At 47.6% G+C, this 26,160-nt stretch overlaps 1 protein-coding gene across 5 annotated transcripts in view; it reads left to right on the top strand.

Moving 5' to 3' along the window:
- The window catches only part of UAP1 (UDP-N-acetylglucosamine pyrophosphorylase 1), a 39,152-nt gene extending 13,589 nt beyond the window's left edge, over positions 1-25,563 (top strand). The window contains exons 3-12 of one of the 5 annotated variants that reach the window (XR_007775626.1): positions 1,315-1,490; positions 3,325-3,497; positions 11,918-12,111; positions 13,834-13,977; positions 15,801-15,989; positions 16,903-16,950; positions 17,966-18,073; positions 19,095-19,263; positions 21,281-21,347; positions 23,081-23,103. Coding sequence is in view for 3 of the 5 variants with exons in the window: in XM_050963267.1 (XP_050819224.1) it covers positions 1,315-1,490; positions 3,325-3,497; positions 11,918-12,111; positions 13,834-13,977; positions 15,801-15,989; positions 16,903-16,950; positions 21,281-21,347; positions 23,081-23,173 (1,084 nt within the window). In the remaining 2 variants the exon portion in view is untranslated. Of the gene's footprint in view, positions 1-1,314; positions 1,491-3,324; positions 3,498-11,917; positions 12,112-13,833; positions 13,978-15,800; positions 15,990-16,902; positions 16,951-17,965; positions 18,074-19,094; positions 19,264-21,280; positions 21,348-23,080 lie in introns of all 5 variants that reach the window. The other 4 variants (XR_007775627.1, XM_050963267.1, XM_050963268.1 and 1 more) reach the window with 4 other exon arrangements.
- The last annotated feature ends 597 nt before the right edge of the window (positions 25,564-26,160 follow it).

The following is a 26,160-nucleotide window of genomic DNA, read 5'->3' as shown; positions in this document are numbered from 1 at the left end:
CAGTGGCACTCACACTGCCAGGGTCCTGGTTGCTGGTCTGGGGGTCTCTGCATTTTAATTTAATTTTAAATGAAGCTTCTTTAAACATTTAAAAACCTTTATTTACTTTAGAACTAAACTATTGTTGTATGTATATTATAGACTTATAGAAAGAGACCTTCTAAAAAGGTTCAAATGTATTACTGGCACGCAAAACCTTACATTAGAGTGAATAAATGAAGACTCAGCACATCACTTTTGAAAGGTTGCCGACCCCTGCAGTAGGGCCATTCTTATGTTCTAAATGTGCCCATGCCCCAGGGGGATTCAGAAACTTCCAGCGAGCAGTGTGTTTGGGTCAACAGTGCATTTCCACCATTTCTGCTGGGACTGAAGGGTGTAAAGGGGGATGGCTCCAGCTGCCCTTAAGTTCATTCTGAGGTGGCTGTTCTTTGACCAGGGAAGTAACAGGATGAGCTGATCTAGTTTAACTCCTTCTTGTTGGTTCAGTCTTCTCGGAAAGTGGTTTTTCTAATTGCTGGTTGCAGGCACTACTGTGGCCTTGCCTTCTTAAGCTGCTTGTGCATTTTCATCCCTCTGGGATAGTCTCCCATCCTCTACAGTTGACCTGTGCTTCGGGTCTGACTCTCTGGTATCCTGGCTGGGACATTCAAGAAGGCCAGCATCAAGCACTGATTTACCATATTTCTGGTAGCCATTGCTAGTGTTTCTAGAACCTGAGCCATAATTCCTCTAGTTCTCTGTGCTGCCTGTTCAAGCAGAATCCCAAAAGGTCAGGAGATGAGCTGCCTCCAGCAGCAATGGGGCTCAAGGGCCAGTAAGTCAGCAGTGCCAGATGCTGCTGACAATGGGTCTTCCAGCAAAGCATTGTCCAAGCCTGCTCAAGGAGGTTTCAGTGTCTGTTGCTGTCAGTGGAGGTGTTGCTCAAGGCCTGTGCTGAGGTTCCTCCCTGGCTTGGTGATCATACCGCAGCAGATCCAACTTCCTCCTGCATGTGTTCTAACCATAGGCTCCTCCCAGCTCATGGAGACCACCAGCACCATCTTCTTGGCTCCCTAGGTCCCTGACATGGCCACTCAGACAATTGCTACCAAACCTGTGGCTGCAGAGAGCTCACTAGGCAGAGGTGAAATGTTGATGTGATTCATTGTTAGATGTCTGTGAGAGCTGTTCTATGATACATCCTCATCCCAGAGGATCCTGATCTCTATCCCATGAGTGCTACGTGGGCTTCAAAAGCAATCCTATGTGAAAATCAGACAGGAGCAGTCTGTCTCCCTATTTACTTGAGTTTTTCTCTTCTTGCTGTGGCAGGTACATCATGACAAGTGGCAGAACAATGGAATCAACAAAGGAGTTCTTCTTGAAGCACAATTACTTTGGTTTAAAGCAGGAAAATGTGATCTTTTTCCAGCAAGGGATGCTGCCTGCTATGGGGTTTGATGGCAAGATTTTTCTGGAAGAGAAGGGCAAAGTTTCCATGGCACCAGGTCTGTGCTGTTGAAAGCCCATGAGTGGGAGTTTAGGGGAGCAAAACTCTCCAGCAGACTGGATTCAGCAAGGCTCTAAATGGGTCATCAGGATCGTTCAGATTGGAAGGTCTCAAATGCAAGATCTGGAGCAGGGGTTCTCAAACAGGGTCACAAGGTTATTACATGGGGGGGGGTCACGAGCTGTCAGCTTCCACCCCCAAACCCTGCTTTGCCTCCAGCATTTATAATAGTGTTAAATATAAATTAAAAACACTTTTTTTTTTTTTTAAGGGGAGGTTGCACTCATGGGTTTGCTATGTGAAAGGAGTCACCAGTACAAAAGTTTGAGAAACGCTGATCTGAAGGGTGCTGGGGATAAAAAGCTTTTGAGGAGGTAGGGTAAACCGTGGTGGGGTGAAAGTTTGTTCTAATGCCATCAGACACATGTAGCCAGCAGCCCGCAGGTGTTTTTAGATGCAGAATTGCTTTGTTTGGAATCCTGTAGAACTTACAAAACATTTCATGGTCTGTGCCAAATCCAGCAACAATCCCGCAATTTCCCATGGATTTCCAGTATTGCTCTGGCTGATTTTGAGCAGAGGGGAATCACAGAAATGGCTGGACTGAAGATGCTTTGAGTAGGAGGGAAGGAGCTTGTTAGACTGCAGGCTAGGGACACCCCCTTTCCGTCACCCAAGAGAACAGGTTAGATGGGAGGGACAGAAAATACATAAATGGGATAAAACTCACTCTAGGGACTTCTGAAGGTGACTTGTGCAAAGGCTGGTTCTAGGAAACAGCAGAGAATCGCTGCTTATCCTCCTAGATCTGGCAGACCTGGCCTTTCAGAAAGCAGCTTGCAGGCTTGATGTCATTAAACATCTGTATCCCAACAGTAAGTGCCTGCCTGTTCCTTTCCCTTAGATAAATATGGCTCTAAGAAAGCCAGGCATCTTGCCTGCAAACTGGGGAGTGACACTCTTGCTATTCTGCCTAGTTATCTAGGTGTAGTAGTTTGCTCTGCTATAGCACAGCTGGGTTCCTGTTTTCCCTCTGGGACAGGGGGGTGAATTTGCACAGAGTGGCTTGTGTCCTATCCTCATCCTCATCTTGATGATGGAGTTAGCACTGAGATGCCAAAGAGCCTGCTTAGGTCATAAGTGAATAGGGAGGAAGGAGAGGAGGGAGAGAGGCTTTGCAGGGCTTTAGTAGTGACGGAGGGCTCAGTATCTCCTGGTCCTATAGGAACAAAAGCCACTGTTAATCCGATCCTTCCTGCCATTGGTGCTCTGCAGCCCAATGGCATTTTTACTGAGCTGAGTCCTTGCCCCAACTTGGCATCTCAGTGTTGGAATGTACCCTAGGATTGTCACAATCCCATCCTGTGTACCTTGGCACAGCCCCCTCCCCATAGACACCTCTGTCTTGTGTAGTTCCCTCTCCCCCTAATTCCCCACGTATGCTGCTCCTGATAGGACTCTTCCTCCTCCTCCTCCTCCTCCTCCCCCACAGAGCAGATGGACTGGTGCTGGCCACTCAGGGTTGTGTGATGGCTTCTCCTTGGCCCAGCCTCTGCTGCAGGGTCATAGTGCCAGTCCCCAGCCTGGAGGATGGGATGGAACAGGGCATCAGGAAAACAGACCAGGGGAGAGGGTGTTTGGGCTGGGGTGTGCTCACAGGAGGCCAAAATCCCACTCTGGCCCCTCTTACTACTGTCTAGTCTGTTCCCCTGGCAGCTTCCCTTAATCTCTAGGAACGTGCTACTCCCTGTGTGGCATCCCGCTGGGGACTGGCTCAAATACGCACTCCTGCTGTATGCTTCTGGTGCAGTAATGTGTTCTCGCCTCACCAGATGGCAATGGGGGGCTGTACCGAGCCCTTGGCGCCCATGGCATCGTGGAGGACATGGAGCAGCGAGGCATCTGGAGCATCCATATGTACTGCGTTGACAACATCTTAGTGAAGGTGGCTGACCCCAGGTTCATTGGGTTCTGCATACAGAAGGGAGCTGAGTGTGGTGCAAAGGTAATGGGGCTGCAGTGGGGTGGAGAGGGCAGAGGAGCTGGCTTATACACCCTTGAGTGCACTGGCACAATTGTCATAATCATGCCATTGGCTGGCATCAGCAGCTTGCTCCCCATCAAGGCTGTATCCAGGCTCTTCTGGTCCCTCCGTCAACATGGGCTCTGTAAATCCTAGAGGAGATGGGACTATGCTCACTGCCGTGAATGCTGTGTGGTGCTGTTTTTTCAGGCGGCAACCACCTTAGCCCCTGTAATCAGGGATTGGATGTGGTGTGCTCCAGTCTCTGTGCATGGCACCATGTAATGCCACTGGCAGGAGACTGCACATCTCAGTAACAGGACAGTGCCTCTCCTTTCTCACATAACTTGATGGCCAGATGAATAGCTGATAGTTTGTTTAAATTATAATCCCTAGGCTTCAGCTTCAGCATGGCCTTGTGGTTGAGAGACATGAATAGTCATCTTGAGCCATGTTTCAGAAAGCCTGTGCACCCAGGCACCTGTTTGTATGTGGTTTGTATTGTGACGCTTTTCTCAAGTGCTTGATATTGAACTCTAATGTAAAGTTTAGGTTCTGGAGCCTGATTCAGCCCCAGGGGAGCAGTATTATCTCACTGAGCTGCCCCGATCCAGCCCCTCCTTCAGTGTTCTTGTTTCCAGTTGGTCCTTTTGGATGGCTGAGCTACTTGAGCGGGGAGTAGAGTAGGTGGCTGTTGCTATTTCGGGCATCACCTCCTTAGTGGACTGGCCATCTGCGTGGCATCTGCTCTGTTTGTGTAGCACATCCAAAAGAATTACATTAAACATATTGGGATTGCAAAATTAATCACTCAAATTAGGAGGTACCTGTGCACCCTTAATCCAGTTCTCTTCTGTATGTAGTTCAGCTGTTAATTACTTGATCACATACTGCTACCACAGGACCCCACCTCACTCAGTGCACAGGATTGATGATGCACTTCGCATGGGTATTGAGAATTTTGTCCTCATTCAGTGCATAGCCTATGCATTTACTGTTCGCCATCCAAATCCTGCCAAATACAGAATAAGTAACTCATGGGCTCTTCTGTGGTGCTCTCCTCATAGTCTTAGTTCTGTGCAGATGTTACTGAATGTGGTTTCTCACCCCTGTGAGATGAGTGGGTGATATCCCTGTTTTACAGCTGGGGAACTAAAGCACAGATTATAGCCAAGTGTCAGCTAACTTTCAGTGCCCAATTTGAGCAGCCTAGGACCTGATTTTTGTTCAGAGTACTTAGAACTCTATAACATTTCAAATGTTGAAAGCACAGCTCCCATTGACCTCCTTTTGCAACTGAGTGCTCAAATACCTCAAATCAAATACCTAGAAAATGAGGACCACAGTTAGTGCCAACCTGCAAAAAATCAGACTTAGGTTAAATGATTAAAAACAAACCTATAAGAATAGCCATACTGGGTCAGACCGATAGTATCCTGTTTTCTGACAGGGGCCAGTTCTTCAGATGGAATGAACAGAACAGGGAATTGTTGAGTGATCCAAATTATCCATATTTGTATACGATTAAAGTTGAAATTGACAGTCTGAAGCCCAAACTTACTATGATCTATTAAAACCATTTAAATGTTTGATGAATGAGCTCTCAAACTTCAGTGAATTAAAGGGTGCTACTTTTTTATATCTTCTGAGGTGATCTCAAAAGTTAAATTTCTAAATGTCAGTATCATAAAGTACATTAACTATCAATTTCAGGCTTTTCAGAAGAGCAAATGCTTGTATTTCAGTTCCTGTTGTGCAGAAAAGCTTTTTCCTTAATTGCTTTTGCCTTCAGTTTAGCTAGCAGTTACAGAGAACACTTTCTCCATTTTGGACTAGTTAATTCAAAGTTGAGAAATCAACTGGGAGTTGATTTCAATAAGTTAGGTGCTCAGAAATCCTATGAGGCATGTATGTGCATCTTTAGGTGTATAAGCAATTTGGAAAATATGGCTGGTGGCAACCTTATTTGTTTTTTATATAGTGAAGTAAAATTACCTTATTTAATAAAAAAAACTTTAAAATGTTTTTGTGCATTTTAAATGTAGTTTGACCTAAATCTCAAATACATCTTTCACTATTTTCTAACAGTCAAAGTAAATTAAGAATCTGAATAAATGTATGTTGAGCTATGTCATTTAAATTTATATTGATAGTGTGTCCTTCTTAGCACAAAGTACCCATATATCTACTGTATCTAATTAAAAAAAAATGAGAATCTACTTTTATTTAAGAAAATAACTAAAGGTACAAATGCAAAGCACAGTTCAAGCCAATTTTAACCTAATCCACCCTCTCTGGGAGAGAAGGATTAGAATCCTGTTTCCAGCAGGGACGGCTCTAGGTATTTTGCTACCCCAAGCACGGCAGGCAGGCTGCCTTCGATGGCTTTCCTACAGGAGGTCCTCGGTCCCATGAATTCAGCGGCAGCCTGCGGGAGGTCTGCCGAAGCTGCAGGACCAGCAGACCCTCCGCAGGCATGCCGCCAAAGGCAACCTGCCTGCCGCCCTCGCGGCGACTGGCAGAGTGCCCCCCCGTGGCTTGCCGCCCCAGGCACACGCTTGGCATGCTGGTGCCTGGACCCGCCTGTGGTTTCCAGATCACCATTCAGCTACCTTTTTTTCCTGAAATCCCCTTTTTCATTCACTGCAATCTCCCACCTTCTCCAGTAGCTGAGGCAGAAGTCCATCAGACGACAGCCTTGACTCATCCCCAGACCAGGTTTGTCCTGTGCACTGAATGAAGCAGAGGTCATATGGAGAAAATAGTATGATTACCTAATTAAAGAAGCATCATAAAGTATATGCACAGGTAGCTAAATAAAAGTTGCCTGGGAAACCATAGTTCTGGCACTTCTAAATACTATATTCAATTTTGTAATCACAAGTTTCTTAACATTTTTAATGTAATTTCCCAATCTTTTTAAACTTAAATGCAAACTTCATCCCGTAAAACCATGTTAATGCTGTCATGGCTCATCAGCAAGGTCAGGACTTTCAGATTCACTGCACCAGTCTCTCTTGATCTAATGGCATAACTGATAATATCTTTGTTGACCTGCTGCTAAGGCGGAAATAGATACATTTTACCCATGGTCTAGCTATGTGCTACAGAGCAGAAAAATGGTGGGACTAATCAATAATGAATTCAGTTCAGGTTCTGAAGGCTTAGCGGTTACAGATCCTTCTGTTTCTGCCCATGGTCTCCCGTCCCATCTGCATTTCTCCTTTGTCCTCCTTCACCCCTTTGCATTACAGTCACGCAGGTGCAGAACCAGGCAGCATTGAAAACATAAGTCAGCTGTTATCACTGCACCCTGCACCACAGAGACCCCTGTCTTCTGGAAGAAGCAATTGTAGAGAAGTGTTGCTCAGCCTCAGGTCTTGATCAAGTAGGCTTAGTAGCTCTGGGGATGGCACATGGTCAGCCTGATGTGTCAAGGCTGTGAAGGGATGGCGTATGGTTGGTGCAGATGGACTCTTCAAAGAATTGTTTGGCCTGATTTGTGTTAATTCTCACAGGGAGAGCAAAAGGCACCTCCCAGACTCCAGCATTATGATGCCCCCACCTACATAAGCTGCTAGCATTTCTCTGGGGAATGGCTGCAAGACTTCATTGAACCTTGGCAGAACATATCTCTTTATTCTCTGAAGCCACTGAGCTATCTGTGCTGGATCTTTTAATAAGAGACAACTGCCATGGAAAACTTACAGCCTAAACTGGTTAAGTTCATCAAATTTGTAAGCAAACAGGGTCATACAATGGGAAGTGGTGGGCACTGTAACTGTAAGTGTTGGTATGTGCATTGCCTATAATGTGGGCAAACTTTTTGGCCCGAGGACTACACTGGGTATGGAAATTGCATAGTGGGCCATGAATGCTCACAAAATTGGGATTGGGGTGTGGGAGGGGGTGAGGGCTCTGGCTGCAGGCTCCAGGGTGGGTGCAGAAATGAAGAATTGAGGGTGGGGTGTAGGGTGAAGAATGTGAGAGCTCTGGCTGGGGGTATAGTCTCTGGGGATGAGGGGTTTGGGATGTAGGAGGGTGGTCTGGGCTCACACAGGAGTTTGGAGGGCAGGGAGGGGATCAGGGTTGGGGGATGGGGAGGTCAGAGCTGTGACCGTGGGGGTGAGGGGTTTGGGTGCAGGAGGGTGCTCTGGGCTGGGACTGAGGGGTTCAGAGGGCAGGAGGGGTCTTGGGGCATGTGGGGGGGGGAGCAGGGATTGCTCAGGGCAGTGCTTACCTCATGTGGTTCCTGGAAGTAGTGGCATATCCCCCCTCTGGCTCCTGTGCAGAGACGCAGCCAGGCAGCTCTGCTGTTTGCTGCCCTATCCACAGGCACTGCCCCTGCAGCTCTTATTGGCCACGGTTCCCTTCTGCCCCGATGCATAGGAGCCAGGGGGGATGTGCCACTGCTTCTGGGAACTGTGCAGAGTGGCCCCCGACCCTGCTCCCCAGCTGAAGCAAGGCAAACCCCAGGCCCTGCTCCCCAGCAGTAGCTTGAGGGCTGGATTATAATGGCTGGCAGGCCAAATGTGGCCTGCGGGTTGTAGTTTGCCCACCCCGGTCTATAAAAATATCTGGCTACAGTAGTGCAGGGGTGGACCTTGCCCTGGAAAATTGATGAGCCTTAACCCAGCAGTGGGCTTCAGGGATATCCAGCTAAAATCTTGACAAACGTAAACTCCCTGGGCTAATTAAATAATGAAAGACTAATTCCTGGGGTGCCAGGTTAGCAATGCAAAGTCCAGATAAAGGGCACAGCCCACATCAGTGCTTCTGGAGCAAGCCTCTCACCTGTTGGAGACTGCCAGGAAGAGCAGTCAGGAAACCTTACCAGTCCATGCAAAAAACCACTTGCCCACCCACTTAATAAACACTACTAAGCACCATACCATGCTTCCTTCTCCAGATACTTGTGTCATGTCCCTGCTGACTGGCTTTCTCTTTCCCTTGGGTGCCTCTGGCTAGTCTTTCATTTATGGGCACAACATTCTTTTTCTCTGTTTCCAGACCCCTGCTGCACCACTGACTCCTCACATCAGTTCTCTCTCCAACAAAGGCTTAATGCTTTTAAATCTTCCCCCTCCTCACAAGCGAACTCTCACCTGTGCTATCTCTTAGCAGCAGTGGTTTAGAGCAGGGATGGCTATTCCTATCCTCAGCGGGGAAGGACTCCTTTGGGCAAACACTTCAGCCGCTGCCTGACCATTCTCCTGGGTTTACAGTTTCCCTTAATGATCCCAGAGGGCCTGGGGGGTTGGTGTCTACTTTCTGTTGTGTCCAAGGGGGTGTGCATGGGAGTGACCATACTCTTTGTCCCTCCCCTGGAGAGGGATGCAGAACTAGTTCCCTACTCTTCACCTTCCTGAGTAGGAGGGGGTTGTGGGTAGGCAGAGCTGGAGTGCCCTGCTCCTGGGTTTAGCTGGCCAAGGAGGGCAGAAGGGAAGTGCTTTGGCCCAGGGTAGGGGGAATCCAGTGAAACGGCAGCTCTCCCCTCCCTCTCAATGAGCCCGGAGTCTGGAAAAGAAAAGCTGCTGGGATGTAACTGTACTGGCCTGCAGGGTAAGGTGCATGCACTCTCTCCTGATAGCAGAGGCAGTGGGTTTATAGGCAGGTGATAAAACACATTTCTGCTTTTCCCCCTCCACCGTGCCTCTACTTGGGGGCAGTAGACAGAGTGACTGGACTTATGAACAAATTAGAGGATGTTGTATTAGGCTGTGAGGCAGTCATAACAGCGCAGTAAATAAAGATTGATGGCTTCTAGTCCTCTTCAATAACGTGCTGTCAGAATTCCAGCAGGGCACTCTACATATCTAGGCTGCTGACATTCTTGCTCAGCAGGTAACCCTTCATGGCACTGGCCAGCTCTGGGTGTTGGATAGTCACAATTACAAGATTCAGTGCTCCTTCTATATTCAGACATGGCTTGCTTGGAAGAACAGAGCAGCTGTATCCCGTGCATGCAAACACATCGGCTAGGAGTGGTTCCATGCCTCGCCGTGACTGCTAGCTAAGGGCAATACTGAAATGCAAATGCTTCCGAGATCTTGGCTCAGTCTGGCCCCTGAGGCTTCAAAGATCCTATGGGCTTAGCTACTCCGTGCCCATTTAAACTAATGGCAAGAGAGTATTAAAGTCCTCTCGGTGGCCAGCTTTGGAAAATCTCTGCCTTGAGGAATTTCTTTGCCTGGCCACTACGTATCTCTAGTCAATAAGAATTTATTATTTGTGTCCTGGGCTCTGGCACAGCTGATCATCTGCTCAGTCTTAACTTCATGTTAGCAATCAACGTTTGAACCCAATTTCTTTGACTCTAAGAAGGTGGAATCTCCAGGTTCCCTCACAAAGCTTACCTTAGGTGAGCAGTATTTTAATTCTCCCCCTTAAAAAAAGGCAAACATATTTAACATTAAGCTGCCTGTGTGGCCTGCACTAGGTATTTCCACGGTTGCATGATTGAAAGTATGTGTAAAAATGGGGTCTCGCTGAAATAGCTGCACAAACTCCACAGCTGTACAGGCATGGTCTCGTGCATGGATGAGGACCTGCAATTGCAATTCCTGGTTTCTATTCCCAGTTCTGCCATAGACTTAGAACTATACCCAAAGTCGTAAGGAAATGTGTGATTTTTATACCCACTTAGTTTAGCCACTGTAACTTTGTGTGTAGACATCCTTGCATCTCTCTTAAATTTGGTTTAGGTTTAGCTTGGAGTCATAAACTTACATTGGTTAGCTTGCAGATGTAACTAATTTTAAATCAGTAGGAATGGTAATGCACAGGGTGCACTAGTTTAACTAAACTAATGTCAGTTGGAGCAACTTGTGTAGACAAACCCTTGCTATGTGACTTTGGCCTCATCACTTCACATCTGTCTCTCAGCTTATCCCTGGTAAAAATGAGTTGCCTCACCAGGCTGTGGTGAGAGTTAACATTAGAGATTCCTCTGTGAAAGGCACTGAGTTATTGGAACTAAGCCAAAGCCCCTTTCTCCTGTTACGTAGTGCAGTCATTGCTGGCATTCCAGTGCACTTCGGTGTCCAGACATCACATGGCAGCAGGTACCCGCAGGGATTGCAGCTCCAAGTTTGAGATCTTGTCCTCTCTGCACCATGTAACGAGTGCAGCTGCTTTGCTAGGTACAGAATATACTTGTGGTGAACGAAGGGCGCCCCCCCCCCCCCCCAGCAGTGCTAGCCCCCATGATCACCTCCAAAGCACTTGTGATTGGACACCTCAGTTTGCACCAGAATGACCTTCAGATTCCATGCAGGCAAGGAGACTCACCCAAGGAGGGACCTGGTACTTTGTAGTTCTGTGTGGGGAGTGCCCTGGTGGTAGGACACATAGCTTTACCCTGTAAGACTCTTCTCTAGTGCCACACGAGGCTTCCCATGCATCCCCCACCACTGCTGAACACCAGATACTCGGGGGATATAAAACCATGTTCGCTGAGACTTATCGTATCCATCTCTAATGAAAGATCTCAGTGGAAGGGCCTTCAGGGCATGCCTGCATCCATTCCTAGGAAACTATCTCCTGCCAGGCCACTTTTATTTGCATCCAGCTTCTTTTGACGAAGAGCACAAGGGGGAGCTAATCCCACGAGCCATGTCTAGGAAAGCTCAGCACCCACAGCCAGGACCAAGTTTTTAGAAAGCCCAAGGCAGTGGCTGAGCTCTTTCATATTCCAATAGCTTGCCCAGATTCTCTAGTGTTCAGCACCAAGGTGAGCAGCCAGCCTGTCACAGAGGGGATGCTGAGACCTGCTGCCTCTGCAGATGACCCTTGTGGACAAGGCCTCTTTCAGTGTGGCTAGACAGTCTCATTCAGCTTCTGTGCAGTGCAGCCTGAAGGGCAGGCCACTCGCTGCTCTGTTTTTCTCTCCCCAGCTCCATGTCATCTGTTGATTCTCCATGGACAATGTGAGCATGGAGTGTCCTACCAACTACAGAGCCAGTTCCCTTAGCAGGAGGAAGACAGAAGTATTCTGTCCTTTGTCTGGTACACCAGCTGCGCCACAGGAGAGGAGCAGTTTGTGGGAGTGAAGTCCTCTCCTGGCAGAACAATGTTTCTGGGAGAAGGAAGCAGAGGACTGGATAACCTGTGAGGGAGAGGGGCAGGTGCCAGGGACGCACATGCAGGGGACAGGGCTTGGATGGAGGGGGCAGAACTGTAGAACAGATTGGGATAAAGGTTGATTTAGCCTCTCTCTTTTTCCTTTCTAAGGACAAAAGCATCACCTAAAATCCAGTGTAAAAGTTGTGAACCCCTGTGCCAGGTGCTCCCACTCGTGCCCCTTTCTGCACTGGCTCTGGTAATCCACTTCACCCCCTTACAGGGACTTCCTGGACAAATACCCTCTCATCTGAGTTCTCCTGTGTGTGTTCTCTGGGCAGGTGGTGGAGAAGACAAACCCCATGGAGCCAGTGGGCGTGGTGTGCAAAGTGGATGGCATGTACCAGGTGGTGGAGTACAGCGAGATCTCCCTGGCCACAGCACAGAAACGTAGCTCCGATGGCCGGCTGCTGTTCAACGCAGGCAACATTGCCAATCACTACCTCTCAGTGCCCTTTCTGAGAGATGTTGTCAAGTACGGGCAAGCTTGGGCCAGGGGCTGTGTATTAGTGCAGTGCCAAAGAGAAGAGCTGGGACTTGGAAATCTAGTATGGTCCCGTTGCAATCAGACAAAAGCTCTTGGGCAGCATCTCACTCTTAAACATTACAGGGGTTTCAGCTTTCCCAAAGCAGAGTAGGATAAGGGGTGACATCTGAGTGTCTCCTTCTACCACTAGTATTTCTCCTCCTAGCCCCTTTCTTCACAACCACCTTTCCTTAGCAGCAGGCCAGTGGCTGTGTTCACGCTCACCATGTGTGGTAAAGTCCAGGCTAATGGTGGAAGGCAGGAGACTTTCATCTCTGGTCAGAATGAGACTGTTCTCTGAACTTTGTGGCACCCCTCAGGAAGTAGAAATCAACCTCAGTGTGCAAGATAGGTAAAGTACCCTGCTGGTGGTGGTCTCACTATAGAGACAGCTCTCAGAACCAGCAATCCAGCCCCCCGCCGTAAAGTGACGTGGGTAAAATTGCAAACTACCTCTGCCTTCACTAGGTTCCTGCTTCGCTGATGTTGGGACCCCCTGCCACCTGGAAACAAAAGCCACTTACAGCCTTGCAGACAGGCCAGCTGAGAGTCCAGGCATGATGAACGCTCTCCCATTATGTCTGGAATGAATTATAACACCTGTCCCCAGGCCCACAGTCCCTCACTGCCCTGACTATACTGCACTACTGGCAGAAGTCCTAGCTGTCATGACTGAGCAGGGATCAGCTGCAGTATGTATTGTTGCCATTTGTTGTGGCCTTCTGGCATGTCTGTTCACATGGTCATCATAGCGAAAGCCGGCGCTCCTGGGAGCGGACATCACACGTCTCCAAATGTCTCATCACTTTAGAATAGTTTCTCTTGCTCTTAACCCCCTAAATCCTCTTTTCCATCACCCGTATACATTCTCTGTCCCTGGCAAGACTGGGACTGGTTAATAATGCTTCATTCCTTAATGTAAATGGAGCATGTTGTTTTGTGGGTGTGAGGCAGCTGGGAGGTGGCTGCTGGGGCTGGAAATATGTGGGCTGGGACAGTCACTGACAGGTAAATAAGGAAACAAAACAAAAACTGCTTCCAAAAACTAAAGCACAATTAGCAAAGGTTGAAACCCAACTGGACTGTCTAGCAAGGTTAACAGGCACTAGGATGCATATGTGCAGCCAACAAAGCACTGAGGCAAGGGCCAAGATCTGGCCCTGTACATGAGCTTCTTCCCCTCCACAGATCCCTCAGGAGTACTGTGTGCACAGCATCGGGCCTGGAGCATCAGCATCGTGCTTTGTCACCCTCTCGTGCTCTGTCCACCAGTTTGCTCTGCTTTGCTCTCCTGCCTTTCAGCAGGAGGCGGAAGCACTGGAGTACCTGGGCTTCCTCCACTCCAGTTGCACAACCTGCAGAGGAGGTTGTGAGCCTGCCAACACTCCCAGAAGCTAGGGAAGAGGGGGACAGAATGATTTGATCCAGGGGGCATTAAATGGGGACCAACAGCAGGAGGAGGGCAGGTTGTAGGGAGTTTGGTTTTTCTGTATTCTGGCCATAGGGCAAGCAAAGTGCAGGCGGCTGGGGAACCAAAAGAGGAGGCAGCTGGGAGGACGATATACCCTCATCATTCCCAGCTGCTCCTGGGCCAGAATGACTGGAGGACAGTGACAGCTAGAACTTGCTTTCTAACTAGGAGGTTCTGACTCCTCTTTCTTGCCCTGCCAGCATTCACGAACCTCAGCTGAAGCACCATGTGGCTCAGAAGAAGATTCCATATGTGGACATCACCAGTGGGCAGTTGGTCAAGCCAGACAAAGCGAATGGCATCAAGATGGAGAAGTTTGTCTTTGACATCTTCCAGTTTGCCAAGTATGCCCTGGGCTCTGCTGCTTGTTACTCAGATGGTAGAATATTGCTGTACCCTCTTCCCGGAGCTGCTCCAAGGAGGAGCTGGGCATGCCAGGTGTTACTGGCAATTACTGTATTGATGTTGGTATGCTATAACCCAGCCCGGACTTGGCCGCTCAGCGGCAGTGGTCTCCCAACAAGGACAACATGGCTTGGTCACAGGGCTCCTGCCCCAGTGTAGTTACACTCTGGATTCCGTTACAAACTGTGTAGGAAGCTGTGCTGTCATATGCAGATGACGTGGCTCTCAGCACAGTGTTGAGGAGGGCTGACTGTGGTGGCTCTGGCTGGTACAGATAAAGACTCAGGGTCCAGCTGCAAGAATCAGTTTTGGTGCCCAGTCCTGCTCTAAGTTCTGCCCAGGCTTTGTTCCGTGGTTTGTTCGTTTGCCTCCTTGCAGGCTGGCAGCTGCCCTGTCACCTCTGTCTGGTGCACTTTGCACTGCCCTTTAGCCAAGAGAGGAAGCATCAGGGCAGGGTTGGAAAGTTCTGTGCTTCCCGCTCCGGCCCTCACATGGTCTCCCATGGTGGGCTGCTGTCACTCCCTGCCTTAGGTTAGGGACTGGGACTAGAAACCTTCTCAGGTAGGCCATTCTCCTGGAATTGGGATGAGAAGCTTCTCGAGCTCCCTCTGGTGCATTGCCAGCCATCTTGGTCACATCCTCTGCTGGGAACAGCCTGGCCTGGCCTGGGAACAGCCTGAATCATGGAGCTCTTGTCAGAGCAGAGTGGTCTCTGGACTGACAAAAGCCACCTCCAGCAACAAGGAAAATGTGTTGTACAGTAACTCCTCACTTAAAGTCATCCTGCATAATGTTTCGTTGTTACATTGCTGATCAATTAAGGAACATACCCAGTTAAAGTTATGCAGTGTTGTACTCTTTTATGTTTGGCTGCCTGCTATCTCCACAGCTGGCAGCCTCCCTATTTCCCCTCCTCCCCACAGCACCCCCCACCTGCCGGCAGACCCCACGGATCAGCGCCTTTCCCCTCTTCCCCCTGCTTTCTGCTGGCGGCAATCAGCTGGCTTGCAGCTTCTTGGAGGGAGGGGGGAGGACTCAGCGTGCAGGCTACCCCTGCCTCGCCGTGGCAAACCAGCTGATTGCCTTGGGAAGGGGGGAGGAGCGAGGACTCAGTGCACATGCTCCCCCTCCCTCCAATGTGGCAAGCCAGCTGACTGCCCCGGGCCAGAGGGAGGGGGAAGGAGCGAGGACTTGGTGTGCCTCCCCACTCCTTCCCCTGTCTTCCAGGAGGAGCCAGGATGCAGCATGCAAAGTAAAGGGGGAGAAGAGGCGGGTCAAGGGTGGCGATTTGGGGAAAGGGGTGAAGTGGGCAGGCTGAAGGTTGAGCCCCCCACCCCTGGTGCTTGCAGAGTAGAGAAAGCTGCCCTGGAACCTAACCCCCTCCCATTTAGATTAATTCTTATGGGGAAATTGGATTTGCTTAACATCGTTTCACTTAAAGTCGCATTTTTCAGGAACATAACTACAACGTTAAGTGAGGAGTTACTGTACTCCCCACACTCAGAGCAGGGGACACGGGCTCAGGGCTGTAAGACCTAGGTGGCTACAGACTTTACAGACTCAGTGGGTGCAGTATCTTGGCCCAGAGGAGCTAACTGTGACGCCAGTGGCATTATCTGTACTGCCGGTTGCTGACAAGTGTCTGGAATGCAGAGAAGAGGGGAGGCTTCCTTTCAGCTCCAGAGAAGTGAGAATAAAGGGAATCTGTAGCAAAGCTCTTTTCTTTGACACCAAGCTGTTCCCTGCCTTATTCCCGCTCCAGACAGTTTGTGGTGTACGAAGTGCTGCGTGAAGACGAGTTCTCTCCTCTGAAGAATGCAGACAGTCAGAATGGGAAAGACAACCCCACCACTGCCCGACATGCCCTCATGTCACTGCACCATTGCTGGGTCCTCAATGCTGGAGGCCACTTTGTGGATGAAAATGGCACCCGCATCCCTGCGATTCCCCGGTAAGTTGTTGTTAGCTACCCTACCCCTGCTTCATCCCCACAGAGCAGGCTCCTTTACCGTCTCAATGGCTGGTGGGAGAAGAACAAAGATGTTTCATTCCCAGTTTGTGATCTAGCCTTGGGAACACAAGGGAGCCCCATTGGCTGTCCTACTGGGGAGCACTCTTCCTGCCCTCAGGGTTTAAAGGTTCCTTCTGGAGAGGCTTGGCCGCTTGTGACTCATGTCATCCAGTTGATGTACTGTTCTGTTACTCAGCTGAGCACCTGTCTTGAGTAGGGGGCAGCAACTGGTCTGTCTGTACACTGAAGAGAATTCTTTTCATCCCATGGATTCAGAGCAGAGAAAATATTAGCAAATAGTTCCCAGCCGCTGTGCAACCATTCAGTAACCAGCAAACAGATCCTCTGATGGCCTGTGCAGACTCATTACCTGGAGCTGACGGCTAGTTGGTCACTACTCTGTGGTGGTCCAAGTGCCACCTACAAGTGAAATATGGCTTATTGAGCTCTGCCATGTGGTCCATGGCCACTGCTACTGGCGGAAGTGCATCCTGCAGAGATCAGTGGTGTATTGCTAGTCTCTTGTAGGCCGACCTCTGCATTAAGGATAGCTGCCTTCCCCGGCTCCTGACCAGCTCAGGCAGTTGGGCTGAGTTTGTTCAATACAGTGAAGAGGTTACTAGAGTTTACCACTACACAGCCCATCTTAAGGAGCAGCTAGAGTTATAATGTATCCTCGTCGGCGATTGTGCTCTCTGCTGCTGGCTATCCCCCTCACCAGCTCTTCACTGCAGCCACCACTACTGGGGGGTTCCAGGAAGGGGCTGACGAACAGCTTTACCTCCTAACTTGGTTTAGTTCCATTTCAATTTGTTTCTGTTCTCTTTAACACTTATTTATTCCCACATAACAGCTTCACAAGTGGAAAGCCAGATGCCATCACAGCTGATGTCAATTGCAAGTAAATATCCAGTGCCAGGCTGTGTGCATCATGCATGGTGATGGGGCGATGCTTAGGTACTAACAGGCTCTGCATTTCAGTGCAAGGCCAGGTGCCTGGTGTCTGGCGGTTCGCCCTGGTTGGTGTGCACCGCTTTCATGGTGACTGGCTTCTGATTGAGAGCTACTAACAGAAAGGTAGCGAGGTTGCATGCTGGGAAACGGAGAGCATGGCCTGCTAAAGAATCCTGTATCTGTTCCTTCTCATGGTACCTAGATCCAAAATCAATGATTTATAATATTCCATGTGTTCTTTCTGGGACCTGTCTCATGTCCAGGCCTGTGTTTGTTAATTCCTACTGCTCCTCTCAGCATTGAGACGGAGTGGTGTAACTTGAGGCACAACTTAGCTTGGCAGCTGGAATTTGGGTTTACAGTTTTGCTGATGCAGGAGCCAGGAAAGACTTCAGCACCCTTCTGTGGCTGTGCTTTCTTTCTCTCTTGTAAGTGGATCTGAATCCGATACACACTGGGAAAAGGCGAGAGAGTGAACCATATAAAAATGGCGTGGGAGCTCTTCAAGTCCTTGCAAAGTAGGCAGGGGTTGCTTGTGGCCTTCTGTCAAACTGTTCTTCCTGCACCAGAGACGGGCTGGACTCTAGCTACCATCTACGGGCCCAGCTGAGCTTGCTGGCATTTGAACTTGTACTTCCAGAGAGTCTGTGTATTTCAAGCCGTAAATGGAGACCATCACCTTCAGTGTTCATCATCTCACGCCTCACACTAGGGAAACTAACTGGAAAACAGTTTCCTTAGAAAACTGGGAATTGGGGCTATTTGCTACGTGAACCTCGTACTGTACATGTTTGGGAGAAGGTCTGCCTTGGATTCTTTGGGAGACAGTGGTCATTCAGACTTGCTGCTTGCTTCTGTTATTCATTTAAATGCTATTCCTGGGGGAATTCTGTGCCACTGCACACCTGCAGAAACATGTTCCCCCCTACACACACACACAGATTCTCTTTGCTTTTCCACAGAAAAATGGTTTCTGTGAGGAAGAAAAGAGAAGCTGCACCAGTGCTCACTCACTGCTCCCTGGCAGCGCAGTTGCGTCTATTTGTCTACCCTGGGCAGCCAGGGGAGAGGTAAGTCTTGGCCCAAGGGAAGGAAGGGATCTGGGCATGCCCCGGCTGCCCAGGGACATTAGTACCAGTTAGGCAGAGGGGGAGGAGGAGGACAATAGAGACAGAGTTCCTCCTCCTTCTCTCCCTCCCCTGCACGGAGCAGCCAGGGCTGGGTCAGATCAATCCCCAGAAACCTCCCCTGGCTGCAGGAAGCTCTGCACTGCTGGGGGTGGGGCTTGGCAGAGGAATCTTGGTGGGGTGGGGGTTCCGGGTCTGGGAAGGGCAGGGTTTGGTTGGGAGGGTCTCCAGCTGCATAGGGAATGGGCAGACGGGGAGCAGCTCCCTGTATAGTGACCCCTCCCCCACTTCCATGACCACTGTGGGAGGGGTCACTGTACGGGGAGCTGCTCCCCCTGTCTGCCCAACTCCCATGCATCAGGAGCCCCCCATGCATCCAGAGCCTCCCCCCCAAGTCCTCCACTCCCAAACCCCCACCTCCCCAGTCACACACACCCTGAATTGAATACCTGGAACCTCTCTGCACTGAGCCCCACCCCACCAAGCCCCAGTCCTCCCCGAGCCATAACCACCTTCATTGGACTCCACTGCAGAGTTCCATTCCCCCTGCACCCAGAACCCCCCAACAAGCCCCTGTGCATCCAGATCCCCTCCACCGAGCTGCCTGCACCCAGATGGTGCCACACAAAACCCTGGTACTCTTGAGGGAATTCTCTGCCAAAACATTAAAAAATTTTAAGTTCTGCAAAATTCTGCCTATTTTATTTGTCAAAATATCACACCATTTCAGTTATTTTGGTAATTTAATACTTGTCAGCAAATCATTGAAAATGGTGTGATTTTTATTGTGTTATTTTGACACAAATATGCAGAATTTTAAAATACTGTGTGCAGAATTTTTAATTTTTTTGGCGCAGAATTCACTCGGGTGAAGATGGAGTGTTTGATTGGGAGCTAAGAGCTGGGCTGAGAGAAAGCGAGAAAGACACACCCCTCCCCCCTTTAACTGCTTGATCTATGTCAGGTGATAAGGACATCAGTCACTGTGAAGCTGGGCAAGATAAAATCAGTAAATGAAGGGAAAACATCCAACCCCTTCACCTTTCATCAGAGCAACACACAGAGTGCTCTAGTACGTTGTGGTCAACTTGTCCAGCAGCTTGAATTCAAACTTTTCCATTTCCGCCTATCAGGTAAGGCATGGGAGAGGGTGCCATGACAATGAACACTGCTAGATATGCTAGAGCTCCCTGAGGTATCATTTGATAATCAGCATAGCCCTACAAGTGCCTGGCCACATAAGCATGTCAGACTCAGTAAAATTCCATTCTTTGTTCCAGCCCTTCACAGGTAGAGACCACATCCTTTTCTCCTTCCCGCAACCTCTCCAGCGTATTTTCTCCTCTACTTCTGTCCTGAGATGCCGTGAGTTCTAATGTCACAGAAACCGATTTCCTGAGACTCTCTTGGCTCTGCTTTGAAATGAAGTATGGTTAAAGAGAGGTCTCTTTCTGTTTGTACTGTAGTAGAACCCAGAAGGTTCATCCATGTGATCTAGGTACTGTACAAACACCAAAAATCAATCCCTTCCCAGAGAGCTTAGTTTGGCTACTGCTATCACCCAGAATGCACTTAATTCTCATATAAAACCCTTTTTGATATCGTCCACCCTGTAGAACCAGTACAAGTTGGTATTTGTATTACAGAAACAGTTGGAAGACCACAGCTGAGATCAAGGACCCGTTGTGCTAGGTGCTGTACAAACTTAGTGAGCCAGCCCAGACCCTGCTGCAGGTCTTAGTCTAACCAGACAACAAAGGGGGGCAGGAGACGGGCACAGACATGTGATGGGACTGCCCCAGGTCATCCACCAGGCTAGTGGCACAGCTTGGGATAGAACCCAGGTGTCCTGAGTCCCAGATTATGCTGCCTCCCAGAGAGAGCAGGATTCTGTCCCCTGTGCACTGCATCAGGTAACGACTGCCACTGCCAGAATTAGCATTGTTCATCACAACAGAAAGAACACAGCCATCGAACTCATGTTGAGCAGCTCTTTGCTCTGGAAGTAGCCTCACTGATTTAGGTCTGGTCTGCACTAGAAAGTTAGGTTGGCATAACTACATTGCTCAGGGCTGTGAAAAATCCACACGGCTGAGCAGCAGTGTTAAGCTGACTGAAGTGCCTGTGTAAACAGCACTAGGTGGATGGAAGTCGACCTAGCTGCCACTTCTTAGGGAGGTGGATTACCTACGCCAATGGGAGAACAGCTTCCATTGGTGTAAGTAATGTGTACACTGAAGCACTACAGTGGTGCAGCTGTGCCCTTGTAGCATTTTAACTGTAGACAAGCCCTATGTGGGCCTGCTTGAGGACTGCATTTCTACCACCTGACTCATGCTAAGTAATATCTGGCCTTCAAGTACAGGGTGATACTTACAGAAACTTACAAATAGAGCAAACTGGATTTGAGAGCCACTCAAGGGTGACTAAACATGGGACAGCAGTGGACAGGAGATTAGTACTTTTTAAAGCCTTTCAAAATATCTGCTTAGCAAGTTCTCCCATCTCATGTGGCTTCCTGGTAGAAATTTCATTTTAAAAATGGTGAGCTGCATCTAAAAAGTTTTGCCAACAATTGTAAGAGTCAGAAGAAGCAAACAGCACGTGCACCACTTACAGTATAAAACACACCTCCAACTTCTGAATTAAGACTTAAGGAAAACCCTGATGTGAGACCGGAGTCCCTGCGTGCCCCAGAGACACTCTGAGGCATCCTGAAATGGCTACAGTTCATGCACCTTGCAGACAAGCAGTCTGATATAACAGGGGGGAGGGGTTTATCATTGGGAACAAGAGAACAGGGTTGCACTATGTCACTTCACTGAGTCTTCCTCAGTCAGTCACTGCCTGTCTCAGGCTTAGCAAGCATCAATCCTGCATGCACAGCTGAGACTTGATGAATCTGAATGAGCCAGGCATTGGAAGGCAGTGCATGAATACCGGCCATGTTCGTTCCTTAGTATATTGTGCTCGCCCCTTGCATTGGCATCAGGGGCTAGTGTACACACATGGTCTGCGTATACAAAGTGCAGCTGCTTGCATCTGGAAGGCTGCTGGTGTTTACAGGCTGAGTTCTTCAGGTCTCTTACTGATAGTCACCACAACTAGAAGCATCTGTTTCTTAACACAACTTTTCTCTTTCTGCCTTAGTTTGAAGGATGCTAACGACTTGCCCATTCAGTGTGAAATTTCTCCTCTCATCTCCTATGGTGGAGAAGTAAGTTTTATTCCTTCCTCTCCCCCCCACTTCCTTCTAGCTGAAAATGCATTTGTAGACTAGCTTAATGAGGTTTTCAGGTAACTGAGTGGGTTGTTCAGGTTATGATCTGTCTTGGAGGGACAGAGGGGTAGAGTTGGCTTGTTAGAGATGCCCAGAATTTCTCCTGTTGTGAGGTTACCTGGGCTTTACTGAGTTAGGCAAGGTGCATCCTTGATGCTTTGGAGGTGGTTTGTCTAGTCAGGGCCTGACTTTGCCCATGCCTAGTGGAGTCTGCATTGTGTATCTGCTGAACAGGCAGGTGTGCTTTGGCCTTCTGGAAATATCACCCTTTCAGCTATTACTTAATGACTATGGCAGTGAGCTTGCAGCTGTCGGAACAGTCTTACAGTCACTGGTGTGTTCCACTACAACTGGATGCATCAAAATTATGCAACACCTTACAGTACATGATGGTGCTGGCTCTTAGTAGGCCGTACATTAGTAGCTGAAGGGAGTATTGCTGGATTCTCTGTGCAGCTTAAAGTACTTGCTTTGAGTTTCATTAAGACCAACTCAGCGAATCTGAAGCTGGCATTTATTGGAAAGAACCAATTCAGTCCACAGGATGCAATGCAGCCCCTTTGACTGGTGTCATTACACGCTCATTAGTTCAGTACAACTTAACTCTTATGTCCTGTCCACACTGCCTTTTAAGCAAGCTGGTAACCGGTTACCGCCATGGCTTGCTGTAAGCAGCATTGGACAAACTTGGCTAGGAACCGGGGCAGCAAGGTGGCCCAGGTTGACACGTCTTTCTTTAATTGGTACCCTATGGTCAACTGGGAACAGAGCAAATGGGGACCGCCCCCAGCCATGTTCTGGCTTGGCCATTCCTTGTGCAGGAGGACATCCCAGAATACCTTGCTGCAGATGCTGCTCTGCATACATGTCTTCGGAGTGTTTTGTCAGAGCTGCCCAAACCCCTCCAGAACTCACTGAAAAACCACTCTTGGGCAGCATGGTAGATGGGACATGCCCCCAGAGCTGTGATGGCAGAAGCCCTGCTGTTTAGACCAGTGGTTCTCAACCAGGGGTACATGTACCTGTGGAGGTATGCAGCAGTCTTCCAGAAGGTACATCAACTCATCTAGAAGATATTTGTCTAGTTTTACAACAGGTTACAGAAAAGCACTAGCGAAATCAGTACAAATTAAAATGTCATACAGACAGTGACTTGTTTCTGCTGCTCCGTATGCTATACATTTCAGTATAGGTACAATGTTTATATTCCAGTTGATTTATTTCATAATTATATGGTAAAAATGAGAAAGTAAGCAATTTGTCAGTAGTAGCGTGCTGTGACATGTCTGTGTTTTTGTCTGATTTTTGTAAGCAAGTAATTTTTAAGTGAGGTGAAACTTGGGGTATGCAGGACAAATCAAAGTCCTGAAGGGGTACAGTAGTCTGGAAAGGCTGAGAGCCACTCCTTCAGACAAAACAGAACCGTGTATCTTATAACTGGTTAAGATGATGATCGCAATGTTGCAGTTAAAGGTTGTCATGCAGATGGGCCCAGAGCATTAACTATTTAACCAAAGCTTTCTGCTCTGGAACGCCACTTTAATTTGCTCACCCCACTTGGTTAAGTATCTGGCTGTTGTCCGTTAGCAGGTTGAGTCATTCTTAATGCTGCTAAATCCACTGGGCTGTTGTCACCTGGTTCCTAACGGCAGCTCTTTTTCTCCTTTTAGGGTCTGGAAAAGTATGTGGAAAACAAAGAATTTCATGCGCCGTTGGTCATTGATGAAAATGGGATCTATGAGCGGGTGAAGAACAGTGTATAGACTCTTTTGCAGGAAGCCAGCAGACCCAGCATAGCTTGTGACTTTAACTGTCAGACTGTGAATCCAAACAGATGAAGATTGTAGCTGTATATTGTAGGGGGTGGTCTTGCCCTCTGAATTCATTGGCTCGTGGCACATAATGGTCTCTATATTTTAATTTAAAAAACAAACATTTCAGTCAATCCCCTGAAGCTAAGTACAGATGTGGTGTTGCTCTCCACGCTTTGAGCATAGGCATTTATTTTAAATGTGTATAAAATAATAAACAATTGTACATGCTGAAGGGTTTTTATGGTACGAGAAGGGGTTCATATTAAATTTTATTTTTTCCTCAAATAGACATGACTACCTTTAAAAACAAAAATATGCTCAATGTCACTGTCCACATTCTGCCTTTTTTGAGTCATCATTTTGTAAGCTAGTACATCTGTTTTGGCTTCTCATACACACATTACTAGGTATTATGTGCATGGTATTAATATAACATACATTAAGTATGTGGTTTTGGGAAGTCATGTTAATTGATTGTATTATGCTCTTCCCACAGTTCTGTTCACCTATGTCAAGTATCTCATAACACTGCAAAGTTGAAGTAAGCTTTGGCATTAGAAAATAGGAAACCTTATCAAAGCAAAGCTGCATAAATACCTTGTACCAAGTGCAGTTAGGGAGTACTTTCCTGGCTCATCAACACTTGGAATGTAATATTCAGAACAAGCTATGGGAAAGTATGGGGAGGAACCAAGGACAAAGCTGGCACAAACTAGTGGGTTAAATTTAAACTTTAACTGGACGTACATGGGTCATTTAGCTTGTAACAATCACACTACAAATAGAAGTGGGTTTGAGGGCATATCTTTGAAGCACACCTGTGAAAGGTGAACACGCTGCGAGATAAGAATTGCTTTCCAGAAGGAGGGTATGTATGTTTCCTCTTCGTATTGTGCTGTTTTGTCTTTAGGCAATAAATTTGGCTAGGCTTGTTTAGTTGGTCCCTTGAACACTCTTAGGCCTGGTTTACTCAGGAGGATTAGGTTGGTTTAACTATGTCAGTCGGGGAGGGGGGGGTGGAAAATCCACTCCCTTGTATAGCGTTGTTAAGTTGATCCATCGCCTCAGCTACTGCCTCTCTGGGTGGTGGATTACCTATGCTGATGAGTGAACCCTGCCCACTGGCATAGATAGTGTCTGGACTGAAGCATTACAGTGGTGCAGCGGTAGCATTTTAAGTGCAGACAAGCCCTTAATAATGAACCATAACTGTAGTCAAATCAATTGGTTATACCATTAATCAATCAATAATTTGGCAAACCAGGCCAGGGGACGTTAGCCAAGCATTAGTCAAACCCGTTTGTCCTGAGGTCATGAGCTAGCCAGTTGGATTTGGAATATCAGTTTCCTAGAGGATGGACTTTGGGAGTCCTTGCCAAGTAAGGGGAAAAATTATATTAAGTGTTACTTTGGCAAATAACTGGTTAACAAAGATTATGGAAAGCAAAAACTGCTTTCTGCACATAAAGCCATATTTTAAGAATATTTAAAGATTAATTATAAGTAAAATGTTTTTTGCACAAAATACCCAGATAAAGCAAAGTGTAAAGTGGCCACTATTTGCAACAAAACACTATGTTGTGCTAAAACACCGTATAGAAATATAAAAATCTAAGCTATAGCAAATGAAAGGGAGAAACAGGACGTTTTAAAGCATTTTATCATACAGTACATAACAGAGCATGGCAGTGATTTGGTCACATTAAAGGCAATCCAAAAAGTGATCCATGGAGTCATGTATGTAATCTGTTTAAACTGGAGATGGAGGGAAAAGGCAAAAAAGAGAGAAGACAAAGAGCAGAAAGAAATGGGTGTTTATACAGTGACACACGGTCTATTAACCGAAGCAAGAAAGGGCACTACTGTAAACAATTTTGAGGGCAGACAAAAGCAGCAGGCACTTGGGGAACAAATACAGGTTTTGTAGGGACAGGTAGCAATCCCCACACTCCTCCTGGAGCCAGGATAAAAACCAGGGGTCCTGGCTCCCAGCCCCGCCTTCCTCGCATCCTTCCCCCCCTCCCCCCACATGCACAGAGCCACTCCTCTCCCAGCCGATGATATAACCACCTCTCTCTAATATTTTTACGTTCAGTTCTAGCATTTTCTTTGTCTTTTCTCTGTCAAATCCTCCCCTTCTCTTTTATATTCTTCATTTGGCTCAGTTTGCTGAACTTGCTGCTGCTGTCTGTGCTTTGGAATGCCCTCGCAGAATTAAGTATCAGAGGGGTAGCTGTCTTAGTCTGGGTCTGTAAAAAAGCGACAGAGTCCTGTGGCACCTTATAGACTAACAGACGTATTGGAGCATGTGACGTTCATCTGACAAAGTGGATATTCACCCACAAAAGCTTATGCTCCAATAACGTCTGTTAGTCTATAAGATGCCATGGGACTCTTTGTCACTTCTCACAGAATTAATTAATTTCCCTTGGCTTGTGCCTACTTCCTTTCCTATATCGATTCTGTGACTTCTTCCCTTCCTGCAATTTAAAAAGTGATAGTTATTACAGAAACCCCTGTTGCAGAAAGAGACAGAGAAACTAAAAGAAACAGATTACCAACATGCCAAAGGTAAAAGCTTTACTTTAAATAAATTCAGTAAAATGAATAATTTTAACCATTCTGGAAATCAATAGCTAAAGAAGATATGGTTGCCAAGCAACAGAGTGCTAACTCTGCTTTTGATCCTAAAACAGCTCTTTTCTTTTAACTAGACACTAACTAATTAATATATACATGGATTTTTTTTCTATATAGTAGTATTCGTAAGGTAAAAGTATTGTAAAGTAATGTAAGTTGCCTTAAGTTAACTAAATTGATACAACTGAGTGGGCAAATAAAATAGGGATTTTAATCAATTCTTATTAAAAGTTTTTTAATAAAATAACTTGCCTAATTGTTTAATTCTTTCAACTTCTTGTTTTGTAGCATACTGT

The sequence above is a fragment of the Gopherus flavomarginatus genome, chromosome 7, assembly GCF_025201925.1.
Source record: "Gopherus flavomarginatus isolate rGopFla2 chromosome 7, rGopFla2.mat.asm, whole genome shotgun sequence".
Classification (NCBI taxonomy): domain Eukaryota; kingdom Metazoa; phylum Chordata; order Testudines; family Testudinidae; genus Gopherus; species Gopherus flavomarginatus.
The sequence above is the reverse complement of the archived record's forward strand: the minus strand, read 5'-3'. Positions and strand labels throughout refer to the sequence as shown.